At 37.7% G+C, this 25460-nt stretch overlaps 1 protein-coding gene across 4 annotated transcripts; it reads left to right on the forward strand.

The window, feature by feature from the left end:
• The first annotated feature begins 592 nt into the window (after positions 1–592).
• On the forward strand, positions 593–21790 carry UPRT (uracil phosphoribosyltransferase homolog). Of its 4 annotated transcripts, none has more exons than XM_047765110.1 (7): positions 593–1149; positions 10860–10902; positions 13963–14032; positions 15082–15144; positions 17011–17172; positions 18123–18221; positions 20576–21790. In XM_047765110.1, the coding sequence occupies exons 1-7, from the start codon at positions 779–781 to the stop codon at positions 20680–20682; spliced, it is 915 nt and encodes a 304-aa protein (XP_047621066.1). In that variant the 5' UTR covers positions 593–778; the 3' UTR covers positions 20683–21790. The 4 variants fall into 4 exon arrangements, with proteins under 4 accessions (XP_047621066.1, XP_047621069.1, XP_047621068.1 ...); XM_047765114.1 differs by having other exon boundaries at positions 1063–1197; XM_047765113.1 differs by lacking the exon at positions 18123–18221.
• Positions 21791–25460: the final 3670 nt, after the last annotated feature.

Below are 25460 nucleotides of genomic sequence, written 5' to 3' on the forward strand. Positions count from 1 at the left end.
TCTCAAGCCTTTATACAGTTAAGTCTGCACAGTCAAAAAAACAAAACAAAACAAAACAAACACATGACTTTCCAAGTATTTAAAAGAAACAAAACGGTAGTGGATATGAAAAGCTCTCAGAATCCCATGGTAACTATACAGTGTAGGGCCAAACTAATAAAGATAAGGAAAGCTCTGGCAATCAAGCATACTTGGGAAGCTGCAGCTGGTAGAACAGTCTAGTAGAGAGAGGGCAGGCTCTTTCAGCAAGCTGCTAGGCATTTTTTAACTTCCTTTTTGGGTTACACAGACAAGCCTACTGTAGCTGCATTTAGAAAAGTCTGAAAATATGGGCCTTTGTGGGTCATCATTTCATCATCCTCTACCCCTAGTTTTTTCCAGGCTCTACCGCTCACTCAAAAGTTCTGCAGGCAGAAGCCCTTAGGGAGTCCAGGAAGATCCGCAAACGGAGCGAACTGGGCCTCATCAGGTCTGCCAGGCTAGATGTGGAACCTCACGCAGGCGCGGCGACGCTAAGGGTTAAGGAGCAGAGAGCTGGAGAGTGGCAGGGAGCGGAACCAATCGAGTGTCTAGGCAGGCGGTACGGCTGGTGTGGGCGGGGTCAGGACCTAGCGAGCGTTGGGGAAGCTGCCGTGGCCTTTGGGGTGAGAAGGCCTGTGAGGTTGGAGGTTGCGAGGAGGCGGGAGTGGCTACGAGAGTACGAGAGCGTTTGCGCGTTTTCCCTCCTCTCCTTTATCCTTAAGGGTCGGCTGCTGCGGGGACAGCCCGGGCCCAGTGTATGGCCACGGAGTTACGGTGTCCGGACTCCATGCCCTGTCACAACCAGCAAGTAAACTCTGCCTCGACCCCAAATCTCGAGCCGCAGCAACCTGGCGACCTGATGCCGGACCATGCCGGGGCAAACAGCGACTCCACCGCCAAGCAGACTCTCCTCAGCGTGCACGCCCATTCTATCGTACCCTCCGAGCGGGACCCTAAGGCCTGCGGCAGCGCCAGCTTCAACTCAGAGAGCAATGGTGGCAACTATGACGCATCAGCCAGCGACTCCCTCCTAGGGGACTGCGAACTCTTCCGGCAGATTGGGGCGCAGCTTAAGCTGCTGCCTATGAATGATCAGATCCGGGAGCTACAGACAATCATCCGGGACAAGTGAGCCGAGAGCGGAAGGAGAAAGGGAGGTGGAGGGTCTCTGAAGAGGTGGGCGGAGATTGGAAGTGAAAAGGCTAAAGTTCTTGGCTTTAGCCGGTCTGTAGGCTGCCTGGCGGGGCCATTTCTTTGAAGAGGTGGTCTCACCTGACTCAGGCCTCCTACCCTCTTTCCTAGTACCTGTGTTTAGCGTAGCTTTGTGTAGGGAGGAAGCATTTTAAGTAACCCTCAGTTTCCTCTTTGTTTCTTGTGGGGGGGGGGGGGGGGTGTCCTCTGTCATTCCTAGCCGGTAAATGCGCCTACGCCATCTGCCCTGTGCCTGTCCACGTGGTCAGTCTATAACCCAGAAATGGCTAGTATCCAGGGTTATGCTTTACCTCCAATCACCTCAGGCTCAAGAGTAGAAATTAAGCAATTTCAAGAGAATTTTGTTAAGCTCAGCAGGGCCTCTGACCCTTTACTTTTTGCTACTGCAAATATGTCTTTTTATCTAAGGTGTTTAGTCTTGGAGTTTAAGTTTACTTGGTCACATGAAAGCTTATCATCCAACTCTTATCAGGATTGTGTTACTGTAAACTTTTAGAACATCAGATATTTCTTGTGTAGTTAATGAAGCAAAGGGTGCCTAAAAGAGCCTTTGGCACCCCTCCTAATCTACAAACGAAGGTAGCCAAAGTTACATGTTAAAATGCTATTTTGAGGGAATTCTTAAAGTCCAGAATCCATAGGTTAACATTAAGGCCTTTCTTCATGGTTCCTAGAAACTATTCTGAAACATCTCTACCTCTGCTCACCTCTAGAGTTCTCTTTACTCTGCATGTTCAAATTTCACCTATTCTTCCACATTCAGCGTTAAATGTCCATCTCTCCCAGGAAGCTTTCCTTTAATCATTATTCCTCTCTAATTAATCTTCTCTGGCTTTTTTAATGCAAGATTCACCTTCTATTTTGTATATTGTTATTTGTTTTGATCTTATCTTACTTATTAGATTTTAAGAAACTGTATCTTATGCGATTAGATTTTAAGAAATTGTATCTTTCACATTTTTGAATTCCAACTATACCTCCAAGCAATAGTTGCTCAATTACTAAAAATTCTTTCTAGCTCTTAAAATATATTTATGAAAGTATCCTATTTAACTGTTTCTAATGAATCAATATTGAAAACTATGGGCCTGTGATCTAGTAGATGAAGTAGTGATCTTAAAAAGTGGGAGATACAGGCTTGGTAGTTGTAGTGGGGGAAACTGAAATAAAACAATCTGTAAAACAAAGAAAATAAGATGATTCTTGTTTCTATAGAGCAAGAGTTCCTGACCTTGTGTCTCAGACCTATGCTGTCTTGGACCTTGTGCTGCACTTGTGGATGGGCTTTAGGGCTTTAGTAAACCCTCAGAAATTATGTGGGAAATGTTATTTGTATGTGCATTTTTAATTTGTTTTAAATGACATCTTTATTGAGCTATAATTCACATACTATACAATGCATCTTTTAAAATGTGCAATTCAGTGGTTTTAAAGTATGTTCATTGCTTTGTAACCATGACTGCAATCAATTTTAGAACATTTTCAGTACCCCAACAAGAAACCCCATACCCATGAGCAGTCACTCCCTATTTCCCTCCAGCCCACCCAGAGCCCTAGACAACCACTAATTTACTTTCTTTTTTTTTTCTTTTTTCTTTTTTCGTCTTTTTAGGGCTGCACCCATGGCATATGGAGGTTCCCAGGCCCGGGGTCGAATTGGACCTGAAGCCGCTGGCCTACACCACAGCCACAGCAACACAGGATCCAAGCCACATATGCAAACTACACCACAGCTCATGGCAATGCCCTATCCCTAACACAATGAGCAAGCCCAGGGTTGGAACCTGCATCCTCATGGTACTAGTCAGATTCGTTTTTGTTGGGAACTCCCGCTAATTTATTTTTTATCTCTGTTTATTTGCCTATTCTAGACATTGCATATAAATAATGATACAGGAGTTCCTGTCGTGGCTCAGTGGTTAATGAATCCGACTATGAACCATGAGATTGTGGGTTCGATCCCTGACCTCGCTCAGTGTGTTAAGGATCCGGTGTTGCCCTGAGCTATGGTGTAGGTCACAGACGTGGCTCGGGATCCTCCGATTAGACCCCTAGCTTGGGAACCTCCATATGCCGTGGGAGAGAACCTAGAAAAGGCAAAAAGATAAAAAATAAATAAAAATAGAATGATACAGCATGTGCACTTTTGGGACCGGTTTCTTTCGTTTAGCATACTGTTTCCAAGCTTCATCTGTATTTTATCAGTACACCACTCCTTTTTTTGCTGAATGGTATTCCACTGTATAGATATATCACATTTTGTTTATCTATTCATCAGGTGATGTACAATTTGTTTTCCATTCTTTGACTAGTTATGAATAATGCATACATTTGCATATGTCTTTTTTATGGGGTGAAGATTCCTTCTCTTTCATTAGAGTTCACAAAGGGGTCTTCATGACAGTGTAAAGGTGAACAACTGCTAAAGAATTTGGAGAGGGCATGGCATTCAACATTAATATATCAGTATCCATACCTGATTTTACTGCATTATTCAGAAAGTTCAGTGTGGTATAATAAACCTGACTGTAAGTGAAATCTTTTTTTTTTTTTTTTCTTCTGAGTTTGGAAGGTGACAGCAGTTTTCAGTGTGATCTTAGGCAAGATGTTTAGCATCTTCGTGCTTCATTCAACTTTATCATTTGTGGAATGGAGATATTCATAATATTTCATGGAGCTCCTGGGAGGCTAAAACTAGGTATTTGTGAACGTTTGTTATAAACTGTGAAGAGCTATGCACATTTAAGGTATTTCAAGTCTTCAGGTTTGGATTTGTTCATGGTTCTGATTGCATCTATAAGTTCTGGTTTCTTGAACTTTTGGGAGACAGAGTAATTCAATGGTACATAGAATTCACATTCTTATTTTAAAAGACAACACTGAAGGATCTTAAGTAATTTTTATCGTACTGCAATACAGAATAGAAAGACTCACTACAATTTTTGATATGCTTAGTTATTTAGTGTGGAGACCGTTTTGTTTTTGTTTATCCAGTCTGTTAATAGAAACCTTTGTTCTTTTATCTTCAAAAACTGGCATCCCATCACACAAACAAGACCTGTTTCACAACCCCTCTAGGAGGGGGCTGGCATAGAGTGCTTGTGGTTAGAGGAGCTGTATTTTTACATGGGTCTAGTTATGGAAGGTGACATCAGTTATCACATTCTGTCTTCTTTGGGCCCTTATGTTCTTCTCTGTTTTATGTGGAATCATATATGTGCACTATGGTCTCATGATAGAGGCTGTTGAGTACTGGTTATTCTTTTTACTGTTCCTGGTCCTTCCTACCTATATAGTGAAGGGATTGTTTTCTGAATTAACTTTGGCCTGGGGAAATGGGGTGGAGGCAGAGGATGGCATGTTGTTGTAAATATATAAAGCAGACAAGATTGAAAACGTTGGACTGATTTAAAATGTCTTTTTATTTATTTTTTTGAGATGCAGAGTATTTGCAACATAATATGTTGGTTGATTATTGAATTTCAAGGAAATAGTTTTCTATCTGAGTGCACAGTAATCTAAACATCAGACGATCAGATAATTTACTCAGTCACACAGGGTCACTGGTGAACTCAGGAAGAAATGGCTGCTTCATTTACAGTTTTTGTTTTTGCAATGAATTTAAACCACACATCCTTTCCTTTCTGCTTCCTTTATGTACTAAACCCAGCAAAATCTGAGTATAACGCCCCTTTCCCTTGAACATAGTTTATGACCTCATATTTAAGAAAATGCAGTGTATTTAATAGATCATCCCCCCTCCTCAGTTTTTTGTTTTCTTTTGTCTCCTGAAACAATAAAGTGAAGCCTTTCATGAGCTGCTCAACGTTTCCTGTCTATTTGTCCTCAAAGGGGCTTTGTCATGGCCTCAGCAGGCAGCTTGGATGAAAGTTGAGCAATCCTAGGATATTTTAGTCCGTGAAATAGCACTAAAGAAGGAGTGCATTCAGCCTGTGACTTTTTTTTTTTTTTTGGTCACCTGGTAGGGAGACAATTAACCTCAGGTGGATGAACATCCCATGCAGCTCTAATTAGTGAGTGCAGCCTAATGTTTTTGAGTCATTTGACTAGGTAATGTTCTTAACCAAAGCTGTATATTTGAATTGCTTGGAGAATCTTTTTGTTTTTTTGAAGCCCATCCTTAGAGTGAAGTAGTAGAGTAGTCTTGGGTGGAACCTTTGTACTTGTAGCTTTATACCACAGGTGATTGTGTGGTGCTCAGGATGGGCCACTCCTCCACTGGGAGAATAGGAATTTTCCTTTGCATGGTGATTTGGCTGGTTTTGGATTTGTGGTATGGGCTGAGCCAGGGATTCTAAACTAAACAGAACCAGCCTAGAGAGCCTGGCCTGGCATCACTCCAAGACAGGAGGAATTTCAGAACTGTTCCCTTCAACTTGTACAAAAGCAAAATGTCCACCACAGAAAAAAAACTGACTTGCAAGTTTTTTAATTTATGGCCATGGTTTTGATTTTTCATGTGAATTTTCTAACTGGCTTTTAAGCCAGAAGTGAGGAATTCACCTCTTTATACATACCCCTGTTACAATATTTATTGGGCATATCCTGGTAACGTCTCACCAACTAGTTTAGACTCTGGGGAGGCAGAAGGAAGGTCTGGCCTGGACAGTACCTGGTTCATAAGGGTTTTGATGTTACAACATCATAAAAATTAATAAATAAACTTGAATGACTGAGAACTGGGTTCTAAAGGGAAAATGAAAGTTTCTTCTTTTTCTACCTGATTTTGAATGTTTATATTGAATTCTGCCTTTGAGATTCAAATAAATAATTAATGACACTATTTTATGAGATTTTTAAGAAGGTGCTAAAGAGCTACGATCTTGATGACTTGCACCTAGCAGGTAGTAAAAGCTATTTTCATTTTTGTTTTTTTCACATAAGATTAGGTTTGCTCCAAGTACTTCACTGGGGGTTTGTTTTATGGAGGGTGAAGGAAGGAGGAGGAAAATCATTTATAAATCATCTGCATACCATGACAAACCTTGGAGCTATTCTTTATTTTAGTGATCACATAACAAAGTAGCTATGAAAGTAGAGCTTATGTTTTTGGAAGTTTCACTAAACATTAACTATAAGTGAAACATTCCTTTGGTTTAAACCTGCCAGAAAAGTTTTTATGTTTTATTTCTCTTTAACCTATTGCTTAAAAAAAAAACAAGGACATATTAGAGCTAAAATTGAGTCTATTTAGTTCTTCCTCTTTAGTTTAGGTTGCCAGGTAAAATATAGGTTATCCAGTTAAATCTGAGTTCAGATAAACAATGAATACTTTTTTTCATGTAAGTATATCCTAAACATTGCATGGGACATGCTTCTGAAAAACAAATTTAACTGGGTGCCCTATATTTTTATTTGGTAAATCTGGCAACTTTATGCCCAGACTTAACTTCTACCTCAAATGCTAAAAACACTCCTTTGGTGTAATCTTCATTTTCGAAAATGACACCTAATTCAGTGCAACTGGGATTTGATTTAAATAAATTGTTTTTTAAGAGACAAGTCAGAGGTTTTAATTTAATTATTTTAAAAGGGTGTATTCACCTTCATTACATATTCTTTACAAGCCATATTATAGTAGTGGGTTCTCCATCTTTAGAAGGAACATTTTAATGGTGTGTTATTTGCCTGTCAGACTCTATTTCATTGTTTGCATTATATGTACGTGACACCCTGATTCACAGGGAGAGAAATGTCATTAAAATACATCTAAAAATTGGTTACCTTTAAGCAAACATTCCTTTTTTAGAGCAAAATATAGATAATTGCTTTACTCAGGGACTTAGCATCGGGCTGGAAAGAACCTTGGAATACGTCACCTCTGTAAGCCTCATTACTTTCATCACTAAAGCAGTGGTAATAATAGAATCTACCTCTTAAGATTATGTGAGGATTAGATCAGATAATGCACCAAAAGTGCTTAATACTTGGCACCAAGGAGTCTTTTAATAAATGATGGCCTATGGGAAAGAAGGGAGTAATATATGTACAGCATTATAAAATCTGCTATAACTTCTGGACCTTTTAAGAAAAGCCTTCTAAATAAATCTTTGTACACTTTGTGTATGTATGTATACAGTTTTTAAAATAATTTTTCTTTAAAAAAAGGGGAGGGGTTGTCAAGTTTATTCTGAATGGAGAGAAGAAACAGAGAGTGATAAATGGTAATTTCGGCGTAGAATGCTCCAGGAGACGTCTTCCAACACACTAGAGAATCCCTCTAGCAGTAGCAGTAGCAGCAGAAGCAAGGTCTAGTAAGAGGAAGGGAAAGGATCTCTATTTGAAATCTTTTTTTTTAATATTATAAAACATTCATGGAATTCCCTGGTGGCCTAGCAGTTAAGGACTTGGCATTGTCACTGCTGTGTCTCAAGTTCAACCCTTAGCCCAGGAATTTTGGAGTGCCAAAAAATAAATAAATAAAAATAAAAACATTCCTCTCTCATAGTTCCATATGTTGTGGATGTTAAGTAAATACATACTAGCCTTTTGGAAGAAAGGTCAGAGGTTCAAGAGGTTTCATCTTGGTTTGGGTTTGCTGAGATATATGTTTTAAAATATATACAATTGCTACAGCTTCTCTGGAAATTTTAAGCTGCTTTATAGACACTATTAAGTAAGGAAGAGTTAGGTTTACCAAGTCCACATTAAAATGAGGATTTGGCTTCTGGTATGATTTTCATTCTTTTGTTGTTTCTGTGTGAAGATCATTTTTTTTAAAATGGCTGCCTTTGGCTTTCATTTGTTACTACAGATGTGTGACACATTTGCTGGGGAGAATCCACTATATTATATTCTTAATCCTATTTGGGATTTGCACAATTTAAAAGATACTCAGCTTAACATTAATTAAATTTCCATGCTCTGAATTATGAGTGCTTGGAAATCATTGTTTAAATATTTGAATATATTTTAGAATATTCCAGGGGTGTGTGTTGGTATGTTTGTTGCTTTATGATAATTTTTCATTAGATTTTATTTGGAACAGTTATCAGGAAAAGGATGATTAAAATGTCTATTAAAACTTTGTTTCTAGTATGGTTTTTTTAAGAAAATGGTTTTGAGACAAAAGTGGATAGAATTATGATTTGAAACAAAATATATGGAGTGAATAAGACTTGGGGTCTGGTTTACATTAAAACATCTTAAATTTTTTTTTTTTTTAATGTTTGGGCCGTGCCCACAGCATGTGGAATTTCCTGGGCCGGGGATTAAACCCACATTGCAGCAGTGACCCAAACCACTGAAGTAACAACACCAGGTCCTTAACTTGCTGCACCACAAGGGAACTCTCAAAACATCTTTATTAACAAATACTGTAGTCTAGTGTTGAGGCTAAAGTAGGGGCTCAGTGATTATGTGCACTCGATTGATCCAACAAGCCAATATCTGCTTTATGAAACTCTAGTGTTAATAATGTTAAGGATTTAGATGTAGATATGGAAGACCACTGCGGGTTTTTTTTTTTTTAAATGCAGCCAACTTATTGTATTCTAGCTGTACTTTAATTTTTAAATTGATTTCGAGTAAATGGTATGGGTCTAAAGTCTGTCTAAAACAGCAGGTATTAAGTTAGTAATCTGTAGTGGGATGACTTGGAGCAGTGATTTTTTTTCAGTTGGAAGTCAAATAGCTATCAAGAGATGACAGTTCATATTAGGTTCTCATAGTGCGTACCTTTTTTGGAATGTAGAGAAGATCCTTATCGTGTAAAAGTTATCAGCTGTGGCTGATATTTTGGGGGAGAGTGTGAAAGGTGTTAAAAATGTCTGATTCTAAAGTTAAAAAATAACAAATTTGGGTAACTCTGATCACTTAACCTAATATAATTTTTCTATGTAATATATTTTTGTGTAACTGTCTAGAAATTTTAAAAAACAAATATTTCACATGTATTCTCAAGATATATTACTAGATATTTCTTTAAGACAAATCCAGACTTTTCTTCCCTGTTGAAAAACTGTGTTCTGGCGGCTTAGACAAGTTTGTGTAGGTCTAGCAAACAGGTCAGTAGTAGGCTTTGTTTTTTTTTTTTTTTTGGTTGTTCACTGACTTTTACTTCCTTGACAAGCATGTTGTGAAAATCAATTATAGAAATGAAAGGTTCTAGTGTGATAGTATAGTTTTATTTAAAAACCGCAGTACATAACCTAGAGCCTGTTTTAAATGAACTCTCTGTGTGTAGGTGTGTGGATAGAGTTTTCTGAGTTTAGGGAATATTTATATATAAAGAATACAAACCTGTATTCTTTCTTTTTTTTTTTTTGTCTTTTGTCTTTTTAGGGCTGCACCTGTGGTATATGGAGGTTCCTAGGCTAGAGCTCAAATCAGAGCTATAGCCGCTGGCCTACACCACAGCTACAGCAATGTAAGATCTGAGCTGCATCTGTGACCTACACCACAGCTCATGGCAACGCGGGCTCCTTAACCCACTGAGTGAGGCCAGGGATCAAACCTGCATCCTCATGGATACTAGCTGGGTTCGTTAACTGCTGAGCCATGACGGAAACTCCCAGACCTGTGTTCTTGCTATTGCTCAACTGTGATCCGTATTTTAGAGAGTTAATATCTGTAATATAATAGAAATTTGGTTACTCTAAAGAACCTAATGCCATTTGTGTCAGGGATATTTCATTGCTTTTACCTGTCAGAGAATGTAAATGCAGCTTGAAAAAGAGAGTCGTGATTAATGGTATACTGAGATAATAATATATGCTTGCCATTTCGATGTTACATTGGGGAATATTTTAGGTATGCTATGGATAGGCAGATGGGGATTTTTAAGTACATAAACTGTAAATCAGTCAGATCATTTAACTTAGAGAAGGAGGAGAAACAATAGTAGATTTTTACATACAGGAAAAAAAAATGTCAGCCCTCTAACATTCCCTTTTGGCTGATTAACAGCTTGTGAATAGGTGCAACTGTGGATTATTATTACTTGGGTACCTCAGGATCTGAAAGTTTTGACCAGGAGTGTTGGTTAATGTACAGGAACTTCTGTATAGAATGTACAGTAAAATGGTAGAAAGATCTATAGAATAAGATCTTTGAAAAAATCGGCAAAAGGAAACAAATTATCTATAGTTTGAGGAAGAGGTCTGGAATGCAGTGGCAAAAATAGAGGATTTACTTGTTCATACCATTCTCATTCTAAAAAAAAAATTAGAGACAAAGTAGATGGGTTACTTATGTTGGTAACAAGGGTTTTAGGTCAAGGTGAATGGTCAGTGAGAATGGGGAGAACCTGCTTTTCTTACTGCAAAGTTTTTTTTCTTGAGCTCTTGGAATGACACCATCTTCCAGGGGGAGCTTGTTCATCTACTGGTTGCATAGTATATACTTGAGCCATTCAGTGGGCGACTACATGATCTTTTTAATTCTTGTCTCTAATGTTGATATCAAATGATATTTATCCAGTCATTCCACTTAGGTTCCTATGTCCTAGTGAAAAATATCATGTCTCAATAATAGTCTGTTACAGGTAAACTTTTAAGCTTTTAGCATGTAATAGGTCTTAATTTCAGTGTTACCCTGTATATTAAGTAATATTTTACTTTAAAGTTCTAATTTAGACTAAAACTTGTACTTCCTTTTTTTTTTAGGACAGCCAGTAGAGGGGACTTCATGTTTTCTGCAGATCGTTTGGTAAGTGGATGGAGGCTTTCTATTTTCATTTCATTGTTGTTCTTAATGATATAATCATAGTAGGCCAAGGGGCTTTTTTTTTGTTGTTGTTCTAGATCATTCTGGGGATGAGAGAGATTGTGTCAAGTAACTGACATCTTGCTAGACTTCAAAAGTATTTCACTGTTGCATTAAAGCTTTGCCTCAATCCCATTCACCTCAAAGCATTGTTCTCTATAGTTCTGAGGTACCACTGACTTTGAAGTGGATCTTGGTAACCTGATCCTGAGCCTTAAATGCCTTCTTTTAGGGCAGTGAAGTACATTAAAAGGCAATCAAAGATGTAAGGAGACCTAGTAGTTACCCTTGTGGTATCCATTGAATGCATTAAAAACTAATACTTCTCTTACAATTTACATGGATGTGGATATTTATTTTGCCTCTTCCTTTCTTTAGTATCCTCATATGTGAAATACTAAGTTGCACTATCTGTGCACAGGAACTTCCTTTTATTTATTTTTTATTATTATTATTTTTTTTTTTTGCCATTTCTTGGGGCTCTCCTACGGCATATGGAGGTTCCCAGGCTAGGGGTCCAATCGGAGCTGCAGCCGCCAGCCTACGCCAGAGCCACAGCAACTCGGGATCCGAGCCATGTCTGCAACCTATACCACAGCTCACAGCAACGCCGGATCGTTAACCCACTGAGCAAGGGCAGGGATTGAACCCGCAACCTCATGGTTCCTAGTCAGATTCGTTAACCACTGCGCCACGATGGGAACTCCTTAAAAATTTTTTTTAACCATGGTATGCAGCAGCTTGATGTAGGATCTCAGTTCCCAGACCAGGGATTGAATCTGGGCCACAGCAGGGAACTCCTAGGGACTTCGTTTTAAGGCTTGAACAAGCCCAGTTATCTTTAACTGATCTCATCTGATAGGATCTCAGACCAAGTTAGGTGTCTTGGGCAAGTATTTTTTACTTCTTATGTGTATATATCTAAGTGTGTTTAGTGCTTGGAATGAGGTTGACACATACTCTGCTGTGGTTTCATCCATTCATGAAATATACATTGAACTCATGTGAGTCATACATTGTGCTTAACTGTGTTGTTGGGTGAGGAGATACAGTCGTAAAGAGTATAGACATTGTCCCTGATCTCATGGGGTTTACAATCTAAATACTGTTCTCAGTATTTAGTTTGGGAAAGAATGAAAAGTGACTTTTTAAGCTTACAGGTATAATCAGATAGAAGATAAATTATTAAAGGGAATGTGGTTGTGGGGGGAGGTGTGAAACTTTTCGTTTAGATTTTCCCTGGAAAAAATTTTTATTTCAAGAGAGTATAGATAACTCCTATTCTACTTTTGATTTTAAGTATTCTTATATGCTACTTATATTTGAGCTTCCAGGGCAGTAATGAACCTTGGATATACGTCAAGATAAATGTAATTGACATTCTTGGAGTGGCAGTTAGGTCATGTCGTCTTTAGTCTTTTATCAAACCAAAGGGACAGGTTCAAGGCAATTGTGTCAGTGGCTTCTGTGGGGAAAACAGAGGTCTTGGTGTTAACTGGTAGAAAATGGTCCCTCTTTCTTTCTCTTGTTCTCCTTGTGCCCTTTTTCTATAGAAAATAGGAGTTAACTTCATGGTTATTGTAAAATGCTTGCCTGAAAGACCAGGCATTAGATCTTATTCAAATGAGATAATGAGGACCTAGGGCATAATTCACTTAAGGGGATGGTAATTTGGACCTCTCTGTTCTCTGGAGTTGGATTTGAAGGTCCAGATATTGGAGGTGGGGGGTGTGGAGGGTCGATTGTGGTAGGGACTGGAGCTGTTGAGGATTTCTAGTACCCTGTCTCTTCTAGCACAAGGGACCTATTATAGTTGACATTAATTCTATCCTGAATTTGTCAGGATTGGCTTCTCTGGCACTCAGGTCTTTTTTTTTTTTTTTTAACTTGAGTTCTTTATATTTTAGTCACTCTTCTGATTTTATGTTCTCCTGTAAGGCTTGGACACATTGATTTCTGTCCCAGAGCTATAGGAGATGTGCAGGCGATAAGACTATAGGAGTATTACTAGGAGGAGAACTAGGCTCTTCAAAGAAAATGATCCTCTTCTCTTGTACTTTGCTCATAAGCAGCATTAATCTCCGCATAAAGTGGTGGCTAGAGGTGAGTATGCACACACACACACACTATTCCTGAGGTTCCTGGACCTTCTGGTGCTGCAGGTTGACAAAGTACTGGCCTATTTAGCATTGATCATTTTAATGGCAGCAGGGTATTGTGTTGTAATAACAGATCATTGGGCCTGGAGTTTCTCCCTGCTGTTCCTGATTCTCAATCAGTAATGTAATATCGATTGGGAAAAATGAGCTTTGCAGACTCAACATTGCTTTTATTGTAGTGGGCTCTGGGTGCTCATAGGAATATCATATCTGGTGGTTTTAGGAGGCTCTTCCTAGTACTGGTGGATTCTTTCCTATGAACCATACATTAAAATAATTAGGAGACTTTTTTTGACGCTGGGAAGTCCCAATGCATTCAGCTGGATCCTACTTCAAGCTCAGTAAACTGGTTCAGCCGCATCCACTCATTTATTTCCTCGTAAGAAATTTCAGGCTTTATTTGCATTATGGTGGGCCTTTGTTAAAAAGAATCCAAATTAACAATCTAAAGTACTAAAGGAGGCAAAGAAGTTCCCAGTGGGCACTATGTCTAGAGTAACCAGAACCATATTACTTCCAAGGATGCCTGCCATGGAAGTAGTTGCTGTAGTTGCTGTAGTTTTGCATTTCTCATAATATAGCCTTGACTGACTGAATGAGAATCAGAAGGGATATTTGAGCCTTTAGTGGCAATCATGTGCCTCACCAAGGATATCTAGCAGCAAGCAGCCTGACATTTGGATCTATCTCTGCATCTAACACATGAGAGGGCCCCTTTCCTATGGCCATAAGCTAAATCCTTGCCTAGTGTGTTACTGACTTTTTGCCTAGTGTTCAGCCCCTTAGGCTAACAGCTAATAGATCATTAGCAAGTTCTCAACTTGTTCTTCCTTTGACTGTCTAGATCAGACTTGTTGTGGAAGAGGGATTGAATCAGCTACCATATAAAGAATGCATGGTGACCACTCCAACAGGTAACCAGGGCTGTTAATCTCATATTCTTCTCATAAAAATTCTGAGATAGAATTGGGGAGAAATGGAAAGAAAGCAGTCTGAGTAAACCAGTATGCAAAATGAGGAGTCTACATGGAGCTGTTCTTTTAAACAACTTAATAAACTTGAGACATTTAGAAATGAAATTCATGTGGATGACTTTTTCTTTAGTGGCTTGCTTATCAGTTCAAGTTAAAGGTTAATAAATATTCTGCATCATGCAGGTGTTGCCTTTGATGATGGCACATTGGGACAGAGCTGAGGATTGCCAGCAGTTTATCTTCACCTCTGTGGGGAAGCTGCTGGTGTTAACAAATGGGTGGGCTAGTTTGGCATTGAAACTCCAGGTAAAAGGATGAAAGTAAAAAAGAAAACTAAAATGACAAGGATTGAAGAAGCTGCTTTGTTCTGCTCTAATAGAAAGCAGCCAAGGATCCCTATTTCAGAGATTTCAAATTCTAATTTGTTCTTTAGTAAATAATGGAAGTTGCTATATCCAAAGGTTGATTTTATGAAAATTGGGGGCTGAGCTTGCTGCATCATAATTGAACAAATTCAGGATAAGACCAAGGGTTGAACATGTCTTGATAATTTAGCCTTTCTCTTCTGCTTTTTAACACAGAATGGAGGCTCATAAAAAGGGACGAGAATGAGTTGCTGTCTGTTGTGCCTCACAGTGGGGTCCTAGTTTGAATTGATGGGGTTTATAGCATTCTTGGAGTGCAACAATTTTCCTCTGAATTCAATCTGAGGACCATATATGTGAATGTCATGCTATTATAATGCCTATTATCACTCGATGAAGTCCACCTCACCCAATTATCCCCACAGGTTTCTTATGAAGAATTAAGACATAACTATGAAAAATCATGACCCTGCTTATTACTTCCAACTAGGAACCTAAGATGTTATACAGTATGTCTGGACAAGAGTTGCTCTGTATCCATCTGCTTTAAACCATAGATACTTTATAAAATATGTAGTTGCTCCAATGAAGAAAGATAAATTCTTTGGTTTTATTCCTCAACAGGGTACAAGTATGAAGGAGTGAAATTTGAAAAGGGAAATTGTGGGGTCAGCATAATGAGAAGTGGTAGGTTTGCATACATGTGTGATTTTCTCTGTTTGCATGCATATATACAGTTAGCTATTTTCCAGGAGAGAGGTGGGCTTGTCTCTCATAATTGCAGCCTGCCTTAGCTTAAATCTCACCACTTGTGTTGTCTCTTTTCATGCTGCCTTGGAATCATGGGCTTGTGTGTTGCTGAGTTGGGCTAATTTTAACTGCAGAGCATCTTTTCCTAGTAGCCTGACCCCATGGGCAAGCCATCTTTGAAAGATATTCAGAGAAGGGTAGGAGAATAGGAGGATGCAATGATGCTATCTTGGAGAGAACAAGGCAACTTGAAGACTGATGGAACATAGCACAAATTCAGGCCTGCAGAACTTTGAACACCTGATTATAGAAAATCTTTGTTTTGGATTCTTAAATTTCTTTTGTGAGGAACAGTCTTGCTCTGTCAAGATCTGGACTGAATCACCTAATATTTTTAGTTTTATATTTGATGAATATGTGACTGTGTTGCAGAATGACTGTGATTAACTGGAGGTATTTCCATTTGCTAGTCTTATAAATGTATTTATGTTTGAGTCCAACTGATTGCCCTTCTAAACCAACCTTTGTGTAGCAAAACTACATGCCTGTAATTAGGACCTACACCTGTTACAAGGGGATGATTATTTCCATTCAGCAATTTATCATTAATTATTCTTTGCACAAAGTCCAAGGTATATTAGAAGCCCCACTTGCTTGCATTGGAAACAGATGGATTTTTTTTACCACATATAAACATTCCCTTTTCTACTCTGGCTATAAAGTTCTGTTTGTGAATAAGTCAATATCTCAAAATAAAATAGGAGCTTTAAGCTCTCTTTTTTAAAGAAGGTAACTTAAGCAGTGATAGTATTTTCAGGACAATGTTGTTCAACCTTTTAAAACTAGTGAAGGTGATGGACATGGGTTTTTAAGACAAAATTTCTTCTGTTTCAGTCCAGCTCCTGCCCTATGGGCAGTAGCATGGTCCTCACACCCCTAGTGTATACCAGATGACCGGTGATGCATAGATAGGGTGTTTTTAACCTTAATAGCTATTGGTTGATTTTCATACATGTCAGAAAGAAACTTCTTATGTTTTCACTAGTGATACCAAGTTTCTTCTTAAAATAAATGTAAATGAAAACAATTAAAGAAAAATATTAAGTAAATAACTGTACAAATAGAATTCCATTGTGCCCTAAAATCTTGAAGGTGGTATGAAAATGACTGACTTTTGGTGAACACTTCCTTAAAGGAATTCAAACTCAAAAATAGCTCTGTGTTCAGCAGCAGGTGGTGGTGGTGGTAGTTGTGGTTCTCTTGGGAAAGAGGGGACAACATACTACTTTTCACTGTTTGCCAGCAAAGCTTCTTCCATTGAAATCATGACTGGGGCTAAGTGATATCTCCTGATTCCACCTTGATCTAAATGGAGAGCCTTTGTTCTATAGCCCCCATTCTTCCATAAATATTTTATATTTTTGTCAGGTGACAGCAACAGAATTTCCTTAAAATAATAGAAGTGAAATGTTCTTGATATTAGAAAAGCTCATGGAGCAGCTTAATAAAACACTTTATTTTCTGTAATCATGGAAGCATGACAGCTCTAAAACTTGCAAGCCAGTGGTAAAATTAGCTTATTCTAGTTTCATTGACCAGCCCTTAACCTACTTTCATTGACCAAAATTAAGTATATAATATGAGCATATTAGAATTAAAAGCTGTTAGCTTAGGAAGAATTACTTCCATCTTGACAATGTCTTTATTCTGTTTATAACAGCAACAACTCTGCTTTGGCCTATTCCTGGACTTTCACTCCAACTCCTCCTAATCCCTTTTGTCTTTTTTATTTCCTTCTTCAAGGTGAGGCAATGGAACAAGGTTTACGAGACTGCTGTCGATCCATACGAATTGGAAAAATCCTGATTCAGAGTGATGAGGAGACACAAAGAGCCAAAGTATATTATGCCAAGTTCCCCCCAGACATTTACAGGAGAAAAGTCCTTCTGATGTATCCAATTCTCAGTGAGTGGTTTGTATTTAATTTGTAACCTTTGGTTAGGGTTTAAATTCAACTTAGTGCCTGCCTTCTGGGTACCCTTATATAAAGGCAAAAATCACTTCTAAATGTTTTTTTTTTGCCTTTTCTCAGTTGGATTTGGAGTTACTCTGGGCAGCTTTTTAGGGAATTATTATTGTATAATAATATACATTAGTCAAACTGTAGAAACTCTAAAAAGCTTCTATCTTAAAATGAACATATTGAAGCAAAGAATCATATGAGGCAAAATATATAGAAGATGGAAAATATATTGAAATATGTCCCCTCTTTGGCCCAGTGAATATTAACAATGATTTTCTCAATTTATCCTCTTTGGAGGTAATATTTTTTTCTACTATTCTAATCTATTTCCTAAGCTTACTCTGAGGGTGGGTATTAAATTTGCTATCTCAAATACTGAATGAATTTAGGGCTTGTTGTGCATTTGAAAACTGGAAAGTATATGGCTTATGTCCGTTACTGAAAATAATGTCCTCGGTAAAAAACAGGCACCTTCTTTTTTTCTTTTTTGTCTTTTTGTCTTTTAGGGCCACACCCACAGCATATGGAGGTTCCCAGGCTAGAAGTCCAATCGGAGCTGTAGCCTCTGGCCTACACCTCTTCCACGGCAAAGCTGGATCTGAGCCACATCTGCGACCTACACCACAGCTTATGGCAACACTGGATCCTTAACCCACTGAGCGAGGCCAGGGATTGAACCCACATCCTCATGGATGCTAGTTGGGTTCACTATCCTCTGAGCCATGGCAGGAGCTTTAAGAACAGGCACCTTCAAATGAAGCTTTGCCTAGTGTTAACATAATATAGTATCTTGTGTTAGATCACCAAATTGCCCTTACTTCAAAGAAACTTCAAAGACATTCTGAGATGAATGTTAAAGTTGCCAATGCATTTGGTTGTCATTTGATTTCAGGCACTGGAAATACTGTAATTGAAGCTGTAAAGGTTCTCATAGAACATGGAGTTCAACCTAGTGTTATTATCCTACTCAGTTTGTTCTCCACTCCTCATGGTGAGTTTAACATGGGGCAGTGGCTGCCAGCTCTGAGTGGTCGTGGGATGGGCAAGTGTGCATCTGTCCAGCCTCTCTTCCAGAGGAAAAGTTCATTTGCATCTACATTAAAATTGAATTTTGGTAGTTATAACTTGTGTTTGTCATCTCTAAGCTTAGTAATAATACTTTACACCATTCTAATGTTTTTCAAATTCAAATAGAAGAGTATGAACTAACCCCACTGAAGGGGATTGTAATTGTTTTCCTGGTGGTCCTTTTTGAGTAGATTGCAAATGGCTGAGAGTTCCCTATTTTTCTGTTCCCCACCTGAGCTTGAGAATTGTTCTCAAACAGCAAGAAACTCGAAGTTCTAGCTAGCACTCTGGTCTAACTGAAGTAAATTTTGCAGTGTGAAGCAAAGAGAAGTTTTTAAAGTTAGACTTCTGCTCAAAGGGCATGGTGAGAAAACTTGTGTTCTCCATTTCCTGAGGGAGATAAGCCTAATTTAAGAACATGTTTGGTTTTTTTTTTGCCATATAATCTAAGACAATTGTGAAAGTGTCCTACAAATATAATCATAAATGCATGTAGAAATTCAGCGTTTAGGATAGTCACTAGAGTTATATTTCATGTAAGAAGAAATTTGAAAGTATGTAAATGAATTACTTGGAAATGGTTAAAGAAATATACAGTTGACCCTTGAACAACACAGGTGAACTATGTGGGTCTACTTATATGTGGATATTTTTCAGTAGTAAATACTACAGTATTTCACAGTCCATAGCTGGTTGAATCTGTGTATGCAAAGGAACTGTGGATTCAGAGAGCCGACTCTAATAAGTTATATGTGGATTAACTGCCCCCTGCCCCGTGTTGTTCAAGGATCAGTTGTATATTCAAAATAACATAATATTATGTAACTATTAAATCATGTTTTTGAAAAATATTTAATGACATCAGAAAATCTGGTAGATGTAAAAGAGAAGAATAAAAAATAATAGCATTAGACTAGTATAAAATGTCATCACCAAATTTAGAGATGACTAATACAAATTACGACTATTATAACTACCAAAATCAGGCTTGGATTTAACATGGAACCTAATAAATCTTTCCTTAGCATCAGAGGCTAGACAGATGCACAATACTATTTCAATTTTCATTTTAAGTTACATAATATTAACAGTGGTTACCTTAGGGTGGTGGGATTCTAAATGATTCCTTTTCTTTTCTAAGCTTTTTTTTTTTTTGTATTTTCCAAATGTTCTACAATGAATTTGTACTTGTATCATAATTGAAATGAAAGCGAAATATATGGATTCTAGTTAGGGCATTTTCTCATTTGCAAAGTTTCCAAGTCTCGGCCAACCCTGGAGAGGCTACCGAGAAATCAGTTGGGAGCGCTGCATTTAGTAGGCCATTGATTATTCTGCTGTTTCATAATAAAAAATTACCTTTAGTTCAAATGTTGATAGTGACAAAGGGTGATTTGCTTGATCATCCATTTATGTAACAGACGTGGCATTGTGAACATCGAGATAACCAAATAATTATTGGGTTGTCTTTCTTTGGGACTAGAAAAGCAATCGTTTTAGTTCTAATTGTGTTAGTACACGTTAGTGTACTAACTCTTTGACATTATAGATGAAAAAATCTTATTTTGTGACAGCCTTGCTATGGCTTTTTAGTTTGACTGGGGTCATAGCTAGTGTCTTCCCCTCCCTCATCTATTTCCCTCCCCCTATACTAGACTCAAAACTTCTCAAAAGCTAGCTTCCTCTTATATAACAAAGGAGTGTTTGCACTTGTTTCAATATGGTTCCACTTGAGAAACCATCATCTTATGTTATGATCCTGTTTCCAGAAAGGACTGTATTCTCTCTATTCCAGCTGCCTTTACTTTTATTTTTATTTTTTGGCTGTGCTCACAGCATGGGGAGGTTCCAGGGCCAGGGATCGAACCTGTGCCACAGCAGCGAGCCAAGCCATAGCAGTGACAACGCCAGATCCTTAACCCACTGAGCCACCAGGGGACTCCACAGCTGCCTTTAAAATAAAATAGAAACGATTCTTCAGGGGAAAAGTTGCTATAACTGAATATATTTTTCAAATCTTGGATACAAAACAATTTGATTCTAAGAATTTATTAGTGAGTGGGTAGGAACATAGTGTGACTACTATCAAAGCTTTTCTGATATCAGATATTATATAAAATAAGAGATTAACCAAGTCTGACTTTGTGTCCAAAGATCATTGCTCTCTGTCCTCTGTCAATATTAGATCTAATGACTGACTGTAAAATTACTGAATTCCAAGTAATGTTATCAAAAAAATCCTGCCATAATGACAATTTTTCTTTTATTTTTTTGAAGGTGCCAAATCAATCATTCAGGAGTTTCCAGAGATCACAATTTTAACTACTGAAGTTCATCCTGTTGCACCTACACATTTTGGGCAGAAATACTTTGGAACAGACTAAGTTATTGAAGAAAAATTATTCTCTGGCATAACATTACAGTTATGTTTTGAGTTTCTGTTTCACTAATTCACCTGAGGAATGACAGAAAATTTGTGTTAAAGATACTTTGTAATTATTGAAAGTGGGTATAGTAAAAAGGAAATATTTGAGGTTTATTTATTTTTATTTAGTTATTTCTTGACTTTTGGCACCAAATTCAACAAATAAGCATATACAACTCATAAAATATTTTAATAATGTTCTTGTGCAAATTGCTGATCCCTCAGTGCATTGAAACTGTTCTCTAATTTATGAACCTCAATTTAGAGGTTGCTTGCAGCCACAAATAAAACCCAAATTCGAGTCAGTTCTTTGGCCCACTATACTTTGCCTTTTGTTTAGTTTGCTTTTATTTTTTAGTTCTAGGGAATTTCATGTATGTAGCTGTTGTCACCTTCCTCTACTCTTTACTTCCTAGTACTATACGTATTGGTAACATAGAATGAAGAAAGAATGCCTCCTGGAATTTTATGTTTCCATTAATATCCTCACTCAATTGGCAGATCCACTTAGCTCTTCTGTCAAGCCATTATGTTCTTCATGGCTCACTTCCTACTTTGTGACTTGTTGGTGTTTGCCCTGCCAAGTGTAATGCAGTAAAGAAGATGGTGGGGCATTTCCAACAATGGAACTGTAACATTAATTTATATAGATCGAACTGGGAACGTCTGGATGCTGACAAGGGAGAGCTAAATACTGTTAATGCTATCAGTGCCCTAGAAATTAATTTGGTGTTTTTACTGAGGTATGGAGAAAAGGATAGTTTTTCATTGGGTTCATGGGCAGTAAGTAAATTAAAATGCTTCATTTTTAATTTGGATGTTTCTGCTGGAGGCCTTTGATTTGGAACTTAGTTATTTTGCATGTTTGTTAATTGTAGATGTATTAAAATGGGAAAAATACCATGATATTAAAAAAACCCTAAGATTTATATGTTTATATGTTATATGAACATGTTTAGGCTTCTGAAAGGAAGATAAATCATTTTAGGCATCTGTGTTTGCATTCTGAAAGTTGCTTGTAAAACCCTGATCTCATTTTACATTGATATTAAAACATTTTAACAGTGGTGGCTGGCTGATTATTTGATTATACTCCCATAGTCTCATAGGCAGCTGTTGTGGGCTTGTTTTAAAAAAACAAAAACAAAAACAGAAAAGAGCAGAAGGCAGTTTCCTTAGAAAGAACCAAAGCTGATGAAAGTCAGCAAAGATTGGGGGAGAGGAAGGAAAGTGGGACTACATTTTCCCTTTGAGCCTAGGAATACTAGGACTTCACTGTTTTTCCCTTCATTATGAAGACTTACTAAAACAGATTAATCGATAGAATTGATACTAAAATTCTTCCAAGGCAAAAGTTGCTTTCATGTTTTTATTGAAATTATCATCTATACTTGTCAGCTAAGAATTTTGGTATAGATTTTGTTTATTCTTTTTCTTTCTTTTTTTTGCTTTTTAGGGCCACATCCGTGGCATACAGAAGTTCCCAGGCTAGGGATTGAATCAGAGCTGCAGCTGCTGGCCTATGCCACAGCCACAGCAATGCAGGATCCAAGGCAAATCTGTGACCTGCACTGTAGCTCATGGCAATGCCAGATCCTTAACTCACTGAGCGAAGCCTGGGGTCAAACCCAGTTACTAGTTGGATTCATTTCCACTGAGCCACAATGGGAACTCCCAATTTTGTTTATTCTTGATTAGCAGAAGTTGTAACTGAAGCCCATTACAACCAAAAATCTTTTTCTTTTTGTTCCAGGAAGGATATGAGCCAGCAAATTTAGATAGAGACCAGATCTGCTTTAGGTTGATGGATTAAATTAGAAAGGTGATGTTTATCACTATAGGAATCAGTGCTTCTGAGTTAGTGCTTAGGTTAGGGTTTTGATATTTTGTTTGAAGTGACTTTCCAAAATGTCAGGCAAATTCATATTTGAGTGTAGGTATAAAACCGTATTTCTTTTTTTTTTCTTTTTGCCTTTTCTAGGGCCTCACCCACGGCATATGGAGGTTCCCAGGCTAGGGGTCGAATTGGAGTTATAGCCACCGGCCTATGCCAGAACCACAGCAACATAGGATCCAAGCCGCATCTGCGACCTACACCATAGCTCACAGCAACACCAGATCCTTAACCCACTGTGCAAGGTCAGGGATCAAACTCTCAACCTCATGGTTCCTAGTCGGATTTGTTAACCACTGAGCCACAACGGGAACTCCCCTATAAAGCCATATTTCAAGCAAATTAATTTTATATTGTCAGCCATTTAGATTTAATGTGTCTCTTCTTTTTCATCACCAAACATGATTAGGGATTGATTACATTTGGTTCCCACATGAAGAGAATTCCTACTATAAACAGTAGGAATTATTCACTGGGGTTGTATTTCCCGCTGGTGTTTATCCTCTACCCCCCTGCAGATTTCAAGAACAATTATAACTGTGTCTTCTGAAGCTTGTAACTGTCTTCTGAAGCAAATGAAGCATTTATTTGTGGGGTTAATCACTTGCAGGACTCTTTGAGCCCAGGAAATTTTCTGAATGACACAAAATTAATGGACTATTCAAAACTAGATTGTTTTTAATGACAGGAACTTCAAGAGCAGTTTAAACTGTATAGATTCCTTATTGAGGAAAGAAACCCTAACACAATAAAAATAAGCAGCAATATACAGCAGTGTTTCTCAAGAGTCAAATGTGCATCAGACTCACCTGTAGGGCCATAGATAGCTGGGCCTTACACCTACAGTTTCTGACGCAGTAGGTCTGGAGTAGGGCCTAAGGACTTGCATATCTAAGTTCCTAGGTGATACTAATATTGTTAGTCTGGTGGCCACAACTTAATATCAGACATTACTTCTTATATAAGCATTTAATGATACAAATTCCATTATAAATACTGGTTTGGTTATACCCCACAAAGTTTGATATGCTGTGCTTTCATTTTCATTTGGGTCAAGATACTTTCTCATTTCTCTTTAGATTTCTTCTTTGATCTAGGGCTATTTAGAAGTGTGCTATTTAATGTTCAAATATTTATAGGATTTTCTAACTTCCTTTTTTGATATTGATTCCTAACTTAATTCAGAGAGTATGTTTCGTATGATTTTAATCCTTTTCAATTTTAAATTTGTTTTATGGCCCATGATATAGTCTCTCTTGGTAAATCTTGTGTGCTTTAAAAGTATGTGTATACTACTGTTGTTGGATGGAGAGTTCTATAAATGTCAGTTAGGTTAAGTTGTTTGATAGTGTTGTTCGGGTCTTTTATTTATTTAAAAATTTATTCTATCAATTATTGAGAGAGCAGTATTGAAATCTGACTAAAATTTTGGAATCGTCTGTTCCTTCTTTGAGTTCTCTCAGTTGTTCCTTCATGTATTTTGAAGCTCTGATGTTAGGTACGTAGTAAACCTTTAGGATTGTTATGTCCTCTTGATGGATTGACCCTTTGTCATTAAGGGATGTCTCCTTTTATCCCTGGTAATATTTTTTGTTCTGAAATCTACTTTGGCTGATATTAACAAAAACACTCCAGCTTTCTTTTGATTGTGTTAGTATGTTATATTTTTTTCCTCATCCTTTTACTTTTAACCTTTGTGTTTTTATATCTAACCTGGGTTTCTGGCAGGCAGCCTAGAGTTGGATCTTGTCTTTTTTTTTTTTTTTCTTTTTATCATCACACTCACGGCATATGGAGGTTCCCAGGCTAGGGCTCTAATTGGAGCTACAGCTGCCAGCCTATGCCACAGCCACAGCAAAGCGGGATCTGAGCCGCGTTTGCAAACTACACTACAGCTCATGGCAATGCCAGATCTTTAACCCATTGAGCAAGGCCAGGGATCGAACCCGCAACCTCATGGTTCCTAGTCAGATTCTTTTCCAATGTGCTATGACAGGGACTCTAGATCTTGCTTTTTTTTTTTTTTATCAAATTCAACAGTCTGTTTTTTAATTGTGATGTTTAGATCATTTTAATTTAATGTGATTTTGATATGCTTGGTTTTTAAATCTACCATTTTGCTATTTGCCTTCTACTAATCCCATTTGTTCTTTATTTGCCTTTTCCTCTTTTTTGACCGTCTTTGGATTAATTGAATATTAATAATTCCATTTTAACTCTTTTAATGGCTTATTAGGTATCATTCTTTGTTTTTTTAGTGGTTCCCTCAGGGCTTATAGTATATACCTTTAACTTATCACATCGATGCAGAACTTAAGCAGTATATTTCCATTCCTTCCTCCCCAACCTTGTGCTACTTTGTCATACATTCTACTTCTACATATGCTAAATTCTGCAATGCGTTGTTGTCATTTATTGTTTTCAACAGTTGTCTTTTAAAAAGATATAAAAAGAACTAAGAAAAAAAGTCATTTTAATTTATCCTTCTTTGGTGCTTTCCATTTCTTTGTATAGATCCAGGTTCTGTCACATATTATTTTCCTTCTACCCAAAGGACTTCTTTTAGCATTTCTTATAGTGCAGGTCTCCTAGTAAGAAATTCTTTCAGCTTTTGTGTGTCTGAAAAAGTCTTTAATACACCTCTGCTTTTGAAAGACATTTTGCCAGTATGGAATTCTAGGTTGGCAGGTTTTTCCTTCTTAGTACCACAAAGATGTTGCTTCACTGGGTATCTTGCTTTTTATTGATGTCTGCTGTTATTCTTCCATTTACATTTTTTTTCTTTCTATGGCCACACCCACACCACGTGGAATTTCCCAGGTTAGGGGTCGAATTGGAGCTGC

The sequence above is a fragment of the Phacochoerus africanus genome, chromosome X, assembly GCF_016906955.1.
Source record: "Phacochoerus africanus isolate WHEZ1 chromosome X, ROS_Pafr_v1, whole genome shotgun sequence".
Classification (NCBI taxonomy): domain Eukaryota; kingdom Metazoa; phylum Chordata; class Mammalia; order Artiodactyla; family Suidae; genus Phacochoerus; species Phacochoerus africanus.

Excerpts from the sequence above, each read along its gene's own strand:
- UPRT (XM_047765110.1), top strand. The coding sequence starts at position 779 with ATGGCCACGGAGTTACGGTGTCCGGACTCCATGCCCTGTCACAACCAG. Across the intron at positions 15,145-17,010 it reads GGTCAGCATAATGAGAAGTG|GTGAGGCAATGGAACAAGGT; the intron begins GTAGGTTTGCAT and ends TCCTTCTTCAAG. Across the intron at positions 18,222-20,575 it reads TTTGTTCTCCACTCCTCATG|GTGCCAAATCAATCATTCAG; the intron begins GTGAGTTTAACA and ends ATTTTTTTGAAG.